A 12,282-nucleotide genomic window follows, 5' to 3' on the forward strand; every position below is an offset into this window, starting at 1 on the left:
ACATATACTCTAGTTTTCCTATCTCATATGTTACCTTGGGACAACTTCTCATTGGCCATGATTTCTCAACATTACTATCAAGGCTTACCACAAAGATGTAAAATAAAGGTGTGAATTCCACAATATTTGCTGTATTTTACATTATGTAAGTGAACAACTCATAAATATATATTAGAGAACCAGCATATTTTTGTTTTTCCTTTTTTAAAATAGCATCTTATCTCTCTTTTAACAATAATCATCTGAGATTCCTATGAGTAAAGGTACTTTTTCTTTCCTCCAGTTTTTTTTTATTATTGTTGTGCTGGAGGTACATTGTGACATTTACTTCTGTAAATGTTCTTAATTATATCGTATTTGAATTCACCAAAATTACTTCTTGAGTAAAGGTGGGGAAATCCAAGCAGAAAAAAGTAAGAGGGATGTCATGAGTATAAGTTAGAAAGATGCAAACAAGAATGAGCAAACTGGGCTACAATTCTGACACAGACACAAAGAGTGAGTGTTAAGGATTATTATCTGGAAGAGATAAGAAAAAAATATTGGTGTCTAATGTGAGGGCCCTTTGTGTACCAGATCTTGGAGAGTACATGAAATTTCTGACCGAAGTTTGAAATCTGAGCATATTCCACACTGCTTAGACTGAATTATATAATGATCACACTGTGAGTTTAACACAAGAATATACAGAAAGGTTGTTCTTTATGTTGACAAATACCATACAGCATGTGCTTATAAAAGTATAATTATGTATGAGAGGAATTATTTGGTATCTGATTCTTTCAGTTTTAACAAAGCATTAAAATTTTTGTCCTTCAATCTCTAATAACAAAACTCAAAGACATTCTAAAAAATAACTGACTCAAAAAATGTACTTCATGTATATACAAAGCCCATTTATGAAAAATGTTGAAGTCTGACCTTCTCTTTCCAGAGTGAGCCTTTGCCTAAAAAGATGGTTCACAATGGCGCTCATGCTCACAAAGCACTGCTGGCCCTGAGTGTCCCAGTTCATACTGCTCAGGATATTTACTGCCTCACAGATCTCATCACAGTGAATGTACTGTAAGATAACGTCCACAAGGCCCAGCTGTCCTCGAGTGATGACACCTGCCACAAAACCAGGTGAATCTTTTAAAATACAAATAGAATAACAAAAACAAAGTTAACTTTTCCAAAAAGGAAAACAACAGTAACCATTTCTTGCATGAGTGCCAAAAGTGTGCGACTGACCCCTTAACAAACAATATTTGCTATAAAATAACTTGGTACAACAAAGGCACATTTTTTTTTTATCCTTCCAAAATGAAAGAAAATCCATTTTCAATCTTATAGAACCAAAAGCTTAAAGAAAAAGAAAGAGGGAGGCATTCTGCTCTGGTTTTACTTTACTGTCTTTTAAAAGTCTGATCTCATTTGAAACTAATGATTTCTTTGTGTTAAATGACAATAAGAAAGGGCACCTTTCTGTTTTATTTTGTCTTTTCATCTTTTAAAAATGGCTGACTATAAAATCTTTTTTTTCCTTCAGCCAATGTTTACTCATTTAAGCAACTCTACAAAAGCTTCTCAGTACAAGTAATCATAAAGCTAAATGAGAAAATGTCTGTGAAATTACTCTGTAAGCTATAAAGTATTGTAAAACAGTACTGTAATTCTTTTTATTACTGTCATCATCATTTAACTATAATATTTATAGTTTCTAAAATTTTAATATATTAGTTCATGAGATAGATGCAGAAATTTTTCATGCTAACTTCAAGTCACATCAAAATAAAAACTTGTGCTGTATCTAACAGGACTGAACTTGAGAGGGAATCTGGGGAATTGCCCTAACTTTACTAAGCAGTAAAACTTTACTGTTCTTTTGTGTTGGTAGAATCAACAAATGTGACTATCCAAAAGCCTGCCATAAGCCTGCAGCCAAGCCCTTGAAGTCCTCATAAATCAGGACAGTTGGCAGCAGATGTTAATGAGCAGGAACTCTACAGGAAACTGAAAATACCTTGAAACAACACATAAGAAGCACATATACTAGTACCAAGAGAAAGACAGGAACTGTTGAGAAAATAGGCTAACATAATCACAATCAAATAGTTCAAAGATGATAAAGAGAAAATCATTTTTAAAATAGGGGAAAAAGACACAAGAATTACAGAGAAGCAAAGACATGAATGGTTGTAGACTTTGCATATAAAATTTTGCAACTCAGAGAACAAAAGGAAGTCATTTTTAAAGTGTTGAGAGATTAAAAAAAAAAACACCTAGATTTCTATACCCTTTTTATGAATGATCCTAAATTTATGAAGAAACATAAAAATCCTTGAATGCACCTAATAGCAGAGATCTGAAATAATAAAGCATAAACTGACAGAATTAAAGAAGGAAAAATTCAGATATACAACTACAGTTGGAAATGTCAATACTTCTTTCATGAATCAAGAGAACATGTAATCAGAAAATCAGGACTTTTTTTTCCAAGATGGCGGCTAGAGGGAGGAAACAGAAAGCGTGTCTCCTAAAGTGAACTCTTGGAGAGAAGCTGGAGATACACCTTGCAGGCAAGACCACCAAGAAGAGGCAAAACTTTGACCCCTCCACACCTCCAGCCTGCACGCAGAGCATCTCACTTCATGTTGAACGGAGAAACCAGGGGAGCCCCTGGGCCGCTGCCAGTCACCCGCGCCCAGTTTGGGAAGATGTGGACCACAAGGTGAGCTAAGTGGTACATGGTACTTCCACAGACAACCCTGGGCCAGATCAGCATAACTGCCTGGACAGACCAACCCCCACCCAGGTTAAAAAGAGAAACTGAGTAATAAGCAATAAGAACAATAAAGACAGGTAGCAAAAGGGTGGGGTACCCTGAGCGCTGAAGTGGGGGGGGAGGGGAATCCCTCCCGGAACTGTAAATAAACAAGCCGGGCCTGGCAGAAAGGAGCGGGCAGGAGCAGCGGCACGCACCCAGCAACCAGGAGCGGGAAAACTTGTGAGAGTGGTGGAGGGAGGAAAACTCCACAGGAGGGGGGGAAGACTCACTTCCCAGTGAGCTGTAAACAAACACACCCGCCAACAGGAACCATAGGGAAATGAAGAAAACAGATACTCAGATCCAGACTCCAACAAAATAAGGATAAACTATGCCAAAGAACCCAATGAAGCCCACAAGAATAATTTTAAAAAAGACATAATACAGGTACTCAATGAGAATTTTATAGAGATGATACTGGATAGGGTCAACCAAAATGTACAGGAGACACTCAAGAAATTCCAAGACAACAAAAATAGAGAATTTGAAAAAGCAAAAGAAGAAATAAAGGAAACCATAGAAGCACTGTATAAACACCAAAGTGAAACAGAGAACACGATTAATAAACAGATAAATGAACTCAAGACAAAAACAGACAACATTAAAGAGGAAATGACCCAGGATATGGAAAACCTCAGAAAAAAGAACGAAACAGAATTGCAAAACAAAATGGAAGGCCAATCCAGCAGAATAGAATGCACAGAAGACAGATTCTCAGAACTCGAAGATGAAATGGTAATTAAAGGAAAAAGCAAAGAACTATTAATTAAACAACTCAACCTGTGAAAAGAAAATGCAAGAACTCACCAACTCCATAAAAAGACCAAACTTGAGAATCATGGGCATCGAAGAAGGAGAAGAGGTGCAAGCGAAGGGAATGCGTAATATATTCAACAAAATAATAACAGAAATTTCCAAAATCTAGAGAAAGCTATTCCCATACAGATGCAAGAGGCCTGCAGGACACCAAACAGACCAGATCAAAATAGAACTACCCCATGACATATCATCATTAAAACAACAAGTTCAGAAACTAGGGAAAGAATATTGAAGGCTGTAAGAGAGAAAAAACAAATAACATACAAAGGTAAACCCATCAAAATCACAGCAGACTTCTCAACAGAAACATTAAAAGCAAGAAGAGCATGGGGTGAGATCTTCCGGGCACTGAATGAAAATAACTTCAACCCCAGGATACTCTACCCAGCAAAACTATCATTCAAAATAGATGGAGCAATAAAAGTCTTCCATGATAAGCAGAAACTAAAACAATATGTGACCACCAAGCCACCACTACAAAAGATTCTTCAAGGGATTCTGCACACAGAAAGTGAAACCCAACATAACCATGAAAGGGCAGGCAGCACAAAACTACAGGAAAAGAAAAAGCAAGAAAATAGAGAGTAACCTCAACTTAGGTACACACAATCAAGCCTTCAAACAACTAAGACAACTAAATGACAGGAATCACCACATACCTATCAGTACTAACACTTAATGTTAATGGACTTAATTCCCCCATCAAAAGGCACCGCTTGACAAAATGGATTAAAAAGGAAGATCCAACAATTTGTTGCTTACAGGAGACCCATCTCACTGACAGAAATAAACATAGGCTAAGGATGAAAGGCTGGAAGAAGATTTACCAAGCCAAATGGCCACTGAAAACAAGCAAGAATAGCAATACTTATCTCTGACAAAGTAGACTTCAAACCTACATTGATCAAATGAGATAAAGAAGGACATTCCATACTAATAAAAGGGGAAATAGACCAAAAGGAAATAACAATTATCAACCTATATGCACCCAATGTCAATGCAACCAATTTCATCAAACATACCCTGAAAGACCTAAAAGCATATATTAACTCCAACACAGTGGTTGTGGGAGACTTTAACACCCCGTTATCATCAATAGATAGGTCATCTAAACAAAAAATCAACAAAGAAATCCACGATCTAAAATATACAATAGATCAAATGGACCTAGTTGATGTCTACAGAACATTTCATCCAACTTCTATACAATACACATTCTTCTCAGCAGCCCATGGAACCTTCTCCAAAATGGATCATATCCTAGGGCACAACGCAAGCCTCAGCAAATATAAGAAAATAGAAATTATACCATGCATACTATCTGATCACAATGCAGTAAAAGTAGAACTCAACAACAAAAGTAAAGACAAAAAACATGCAAAGAGCTGGAAACTATATAACTCATTACTTAATGAACAATGAGTTATTGATGAAATAAAAGAGGAAACTAAAAAGTTGCTGGAAGTCAATGAAAATGAAAACACAATCTACCAGAACCTACGGGACACTGACAAAGGCAATCCTGAGAGGAAAGTTTATAGCCAGGAGTGCATATATTAAAAAGACTGAAAGATCCCAAATCAATGACCTAATGATACATCTCAAAATCCTAGAAAAACAAGAACAAGCAAATCCCAAAACAAACAGAAGGAGAGAAATAATAAAAATAAGAGCTGAAATCAACGAAATAGAAACCAAAAAAAACATACAAAGAATTAATGAAACAAAAAGTTGGTTCTTTGAAAAAAATAAACAAGATCAATAGACCCCTGGCAAACCTGACTAAAATGAGGAGAGAAAAAACCCAAATTACTAGAATGAGGAATGCAAAAGGGGAGATAAGAACACCATGGAGGTCGAGGAAATCATCAGAGACTACTTCGAGAAACTATAGTCAAATAAATTTGAAAATCTTAAAGAAATGGACAGATTTCTAGATACATATGATCATCCAGAACTGAATAAAGAGGAAATTAATCACCTGAATAGACCTATAACACAAAATGAAATTGAAGCAGCAATCAAGAGTCTCCCCAAAAAGAAAAGTCCAGGACCTGATGGATTCTCTGCTGAATTCTATCAGACTTTTAAATAAGAACTGATACCAACCCTCCTTAAACTGTTCCACAAAATAGAAAGGGAAGGAAAACTGCCAAACACATTTTATGAAGCCAGTATTACACTTATCCCAAAACCAGGTAAAGACACCTCCAAAAAGGAGAACTATAGGCCAATCTCCTTAATGAACATTGATGCAAAAATCCTCAACAAAATAATGGCAAACCGAATTCAACGACACATCACAAAGATTATTCACCACGACCAAGTAGGTTTCATCCCAGGAATGCAGGGGTGGTTCAACATACGAAAATCAATAGACGTAATAAACCACATTAACAGAAGCAAAGACACTATTCGCACTATTCACAATAGCCATGTTATGGAAGCAGGCAAGGTGCCCCACTACTGACGAATGGATCAAGAAAATGTGGTATCTATACACAATGGAATTTTATGCAGCCATGAAGAAGAACGAAATATTATCATTTGCTGGTAAATGGATGGAATTGGAGAACATCATTCTGAGTGAGGTTAGCCTGGCCCAAAAGACCAAAAATCGTGTGTTCTCCCTCATTTGTGGACATTAGATCAAGGGCAAACACAACAAGGGGATCGAACTTTGATCACAAGATAAAAGCGAGTGCACACAAGGGAGATATGAGGATAGGTAAGACACCTAAAAAATTAGCTAGCATTTGTTGCCCTCAACGCAGAGAAACTAAAGCAGATACCTTAAAAGCAACTGAGGCCAATAGGAAAAGGGGACCAGGAACTCGAGAAAAGGTGAGATCAAAAAGAATTAACCTAGAAGGTAACACACACGCACAGGAAATCAATGTGAGTCAACTCCCTGTATAGCTATCCTTATCTCAACCAGCAAAACCCCTTGTTCCTTCCTATTATTGCTTATACTCTCTCTTCAACAAAATTAAAGATAAGGGCAAATTAGTTTCTGCCGGGTAGTGAGGTGGTGGGGGGGAGAGGAGGGGGCAGAGTGGGTGGTAAGTGAGGGGGTGGGGGCAGGGGGGAGAAATGACCCAAGCATTGTATGTACATATGAATAATAAAAAAAGAAAAAGAAAAAGAAAAAAAAAGAAAATCAGAAAAAATGTAAAATAAGCAGAACACACTTTCAATGAATTTGACCTAACTGACATCTATAAAACACTAATCCAACAATAGCAGAACACAGGTTCTTTTCTGAGCATATATAAAACATTAACAATGCTAGAGTATATTCTGAGTATTAAGACAAGTTTCAATACATTTAGATGTTTTGAAGTTATATGGAATAGATTAAGTTATCCAACCACAAGAGAATTAAATTAGATATCAAAAATGAAAAGATATCTGGAAAATCTCCAAATATTTAAATGGCCTGTGGGTCAAAGAAAAAATGACAAATAAAATATTTTGAATTGAATTGAGATAAAAAACAAAAGTTGTGAGATATAGCTATTGCAATACTTACAAGAAGTTTTCTAGCTTTATTTGTTTCAATTAAAAAAGAAGAAAAGTTCAAAATCAATAATCCAATTTTCTACATAAAGAAGCTAGGGAAAGAAAAGAAAATTAGACTTAAAGCAAATAGAAGGAAGAAAAAATAAAGATAATAAATAATTTACAAGACTAGCTTGCAAATAAAAAGAGTAAAGAAAATCAATAAACTCAAAACTTTCTTCTTTGAAAAATAAGTAAAATCAACAAACCTCTTCCTAAACTGAGAAAAAAGATGACAAAACTATCAACATCAAGAGTAATCACAACAGAACAAAAGACATCTAAAGATAAGTGAATAATACAAATAACTTTATACAAATAAATATAACTTCAAATGGATTTCTTGAAAGATCCAAATATCAAAGCTGCTACTCAAAAATAGATAAGGACCCTAGGGCTCAATCTTTAGCACATTCCCCATGCCAAAAGAAGAATGGATAACCTGAATGACCTTCTATCACTTCACTTTGAATTCATTGTTCAAAACAATGAATGCCCAGTGTGGTGCATCTTCTTTCTCAGGCCAGCCCTGGGCAAAACCCAAAAAGACCAGTACACCTTATACAAAAAGTAACTAATGAAAAAAGGACTGAGGTGTGGTTCAAGTGGTAGAGCACCTGTCTAGCAAGTGCCAAGACCTGAGTTCAAATCCCAATACTGCCAAACATGAACTTAAAAACCTTCACACACACACGCACATGCACACGCACACGCACACGCACACGCACACACACACACTGGTGAAATTCTATCAAATATTAAAAGAAGAAATGACATAAATTCTGTTCAACTCAAAATACAAGAGGAGTAAATACTTCCCAAACATTTTGTGAGATTAGCATCACCCTTACACCAAAAATGACAAAGACATTATAAGAAAAGAAAGAAAAATACAGACAATATCTCTCATAAGCAAACATGAAAGTCCTTAACAAAACAATGGCAAATTCAGAAATATATAAAAATATTACAGACCAGATAAAAAGCAAAAAAACAATAATTTTAACAAGTACAGAACAAGAACTGAGAAAATTCAACATTTATTCAAGATAATATGTTTCAGCAGATTAGGAACAAAAGGGGACTTCCTCAACCTAATAGCATTACACTTATAAGACCAAATGTTTTCCACTTAAGACTGGTAACAAAGCAAGGATGTCCTCTTTTTCCACTTCTATCTAATATTGTATTTGATGTCCTAGGTAGTGTAACAAAGGAAGAAAATGAAATAAAAGCATACAAGTTAGATAAAATGTAAAACTGTTCATCATTTATGTAGAAAATCCTAAAGAATTTATAAGCATGTTAGTACAACTAAGAATGAGTTTAACAGGGTTCCAGAACACAGGGTCAATATTTTTAAAGTTTATTTCTATATAATCCCAGTGAGCAATTTAAAATTATAATTAAAAACTCCATCTACAATTGCATCCAAAAACCATGAAATAATTAGTGATAAATCTAACAAAATATGTTACAGATCTTTACACTTTAAACTATGAAACACTGTAGAGGGAAATAAATGAAGACCTAAATAAATGGAAAGAGATACTGTTCATGGATCAGGAGACTCGATGTTATTAATATTTCATTTCTCCCCAAATTGACCTATAGATTCGGTATGATCTCAAAATTCCACCAGGTCTTTTGTAGAAACTAACAAGTCAGTAAAAGAAGGAAGTTAAGAAGATGAATATGGTTGATGTAGTTCCTATCCAAGAATGAATACAGAATTTTTAAACCTGTTGAGATCTAAGGTAGAAAGGAGAAAAATAGAGAGGATGAACCAATTTGGGTTATAACACATATATATATACACACACGGCAATGTCACAATGAAATACCCTGTAGCTATCTTAAACAAACAAAAATACCGTTTTCTTTCTTTCTTTCTTTCTTTTTTTTAACAAAAACAGAGAACAAGAAGGCAAAACAAGTCCTGTTGGAAGGGTGGGATACCAGTGGGAGGGGAGAGGACAAAAGGAAAGGGGGTCAGAGGGTGAATATGATGCAAATACTCTGTATGCATGTATGTAAATGGAAAAATGAGACCTGCTGAAATTATTCCAGGAATGGAGGGAGGGGCAGGATGATGGAAAGGGTGAATTCAACTATGATACATTGCAAGAACTTTGGTAAATGTCACAAGCTGCCCCAAGTAAAACAATAATAAAAATAAAGTATAAAAAATTTTTAAATAAAACTTACATAGAAATGCAAAAGATCTAAAGTAGCCAAAACAATATGAAAAAGGACTAGCAGTAATTGACTTCCAGACTGACTACAAAGGACAGGAGTAAGACATTAGGAATTGTATAAGTACAAAAACCCAACTTAGTGGAAGAGAATAGTCTGTTCATAAGCACACATACACATATGGTCAAGGTAATTCAATGGAAGAATGATACTTTTTACAAAAACTGGTGCTGAAAACAACTGAATATTCATAATAAAGAATCTCAATTCATACCTCACATATACAAAATATTAACTTGAAATAGACCATAAACCTTAATGTAACAGCTAAAACCATAAAACTTCTAAAAGAAAACAGAAGGAAATCTTTGTGACCCTGGGTTAGTTTTCTTAGATAGGACATGAAACTTTATAAGCCATAAAATGAAGAAATTTCTGAACTGAATTTCATTAAAATTTAAAATGTCTGTAATTCAAAACATCATGCTAACAAAATGAAAAGGTAAATTATAGGCTGGAAGAAAATATTCACAATTACAAGTATCTTACAAAAACCTTGTACTTAGAATATTTATTTATTAATTTACTGATGTATGATTGTTTGTTTGTTTTTTCATAGCCCAGGCTATCCTCAAACTCAGAATATATATTTTAAAAGAACTCTTATAAATCACTTAAGTTTGGGCAAATTTGTCATCAGAGAAAATACATGGCACTAAACATGAAAAGATGCTTAACTTCAATAGTCATGAGGGAAATGAAAATTAACACCACTACACGCTCACTGGAATGGGCATGTCAAGTATTCACCAAGATGTGGAGCAACTAGCACTCCCAAAAACTACTGATGGACAACTGAAGAGAACACCCACAGAGTGGGAGAAAATATTTGCCAGCTATACATCAGACAAAGGACTGATAACCAGAATATATAGGGAACTTAAAAAACTAAATTCTCCCAAAACTAATGAACCAATAAAGAAATGGGCAAGTGAACTAAACAGAACTTTCTCAAAAGAAGAAATTCAAATGGCCAAAAAATGCTCACCATCTCTAGCAATAAAGGAAATGCAAATTAAAACCACACTAAGATTCCACCTCACCCCTGTTAGAATAGCCATCATTAGCAACACCACCAACAACAGGTGTTGGCGAGGATGTAAGGAAAAAGGAACCCTCTTACACTGCTGGTGGGAATGTAAACTAGTACAACCACTCTGGAAAAAATTTGGAGGCTACTTAAAAAGATAGACATTGATCTACCATTTGATCCAGCAATACCACTCTTGGGGATACACCCAAAAGAATGTGACACAGGTTACTCCAGAGGCACCTGCACACCCATGTTTATTGCAGCACTATTCACAATAGCAAGTTATGGAAACAGCCAAGATGCCCCACCACTGACGAATGGATTATGAAAATATGGTATTTATACACAATGGAATTTTATGCAGCCATGAAGAAGAACGAAATCTTATCATTCGCTGGCAAATGGATGGAATTGGAGAACATCATTCTGAGTGAGGTTAGCCTGGCCCAAAAGACCAAAAATCGTGTGTTCTCCCTCATATGTGGACATTAGATCAAGGGCAAACACAACAATGGGACTGGACTTTGAGCACATGATAAAAGCGAGAGCACACAAGGGAGGGGTGAGGATAGGTAAGACACCTAAAAAATTAGCTAGCATTTGTTGCCCTCAACGCAGAGAAACTAAAGCAGATACCATAAAAGCAACTGAGGCCAATAGGAAAAGGGGACCAGGAACTAGAGAAAAGGTGAGATCAAAAAGAATTAACCTAGAAGGTAACACACACACACAGGAAATCAATGTGAGTCAACTCCCTGTATAGCTATCCTTATCTCAACCAGCAAAAACCCTTGTTCCTTCCTATTATGGCTTATACTCTCTCTACAACAAAATTAGAAATAAGGGTAAAATAGTTTCTGCTGGGTATTGAGGGGGTAGGGGGGAGAGGGAGGGAGCAGAGTGGGTGATAAGGGAGGGGGTGGGGGCAGGGGGGAGAAATGACCCAAGCCTTGTATGCACATATGAATAATAAAAAAAAAGAAAGAAAGAAAGAAAAAACTACTGATGGACATGTTAAATGGTACATCTCTTTAGAAAATAGTCGGGTTTTCTTAAAGTAGCATGTTGTCCACACACTGTCTACTTTGTTTTTTCCAAGAGAAATGAAAATGTTTGTCTGTACAAAGACTTGGACGTGAAAGTACACAGCATTTTTAGTACTGTATAGCTTAAACCTGGAAACAACCCAAAGCCCATAAACATATGAAAGGATAAAAAAGTTATGTATGTTTACACAATGGAATACAAGTCAGTGAAACAAAGGAAAATTTTTAGGTATACACTAATAAGGAGAATTCTCACAGATAATTGATAAGTGAAAATATCAAGAGAAAAAAGTCTGTTAACTACACATTCCCATTTCTATGAAATTCTACAAAAAGAAAACCAAATCTATAATGACAGAGAGCAGATCAATGCCTATCATCTTTGAGGGAGTGGGAATTAACTACAAAGGGTCTTGGGAAATTTTCGGGGGAATATGGAAATGTTCTCTATCTTGATTGTGGTGGTAACCATGGGAGTGTATACATTTAAACTTACTGAACTATTCATTTTAAATGGGTATAGTTTATTTATATAGGTTATACCTCAACAGACATGATTTTAAAATCCATCATCTTTCTAATATGAAGAAAGGAGAATGTTATCTGGAATAACAGTTCATTTCAAATGATATGAGATTTATTAAAGTTAATTTGATTGACGAAGCATCTGACAAACTACTGTTTCTTTCCAGAAATTAACTATCATCAGTTGCCACTTGGGTAAAGAATAATATTGAAATAGCTCATTAAAAATAACT

At 35.4% G+C, this 12,282-nt stretch overlaps 1 protein-coding gene across 12 annotated transcripts in view; it reads right to left on the bottom strand.

Moving 5' to 3' along the window:
* The window catches only part of Wdpcp (WD repeat containing planar cell polarity effector), a 373,249-nt gene that overhangs the window by 212,543 nt on the left and 148,424 nt on the right, over positions 1–12,282 (bottom strand). For 10 of the 12 annotated variants that reach the window (XR_012439708.1, XR_012439707.1, XR_012439706.1 and 7 more), the window contains exon 11: positions 922–1,131. The exons of 1 other annotated variant lie outside the window; for it this stretch is intronic. Coding sequence is in view for 8 of the 11 variants with exons in the window: in XM_074049840.1 (XP_073905941.1) it covers positions 922–1,131 (210 nt within the window). In the remaining 3 variants the exon portion in view is untranslated. The remainder of the gene's footprint in view (positions 1–921; positions 1,132–12,282) is intronic. One more of the 12 variants, XM_074049842.1, reaches the window with a different exon arrangement.

The sequence above is a fragment of the Castor canadensis genome, chromosome 12 (assembly GCF_047511655.1).
Source record: "Castor canadensis chromosome 12, mCasCan1.hap1v2, whole genome shotgun sequence".
Lineage (NCBI taxonomy): Eukaryota > Metazoa > Chordata > Mammalia > Rodentia > Castoridae > Castor > Castor canadensis.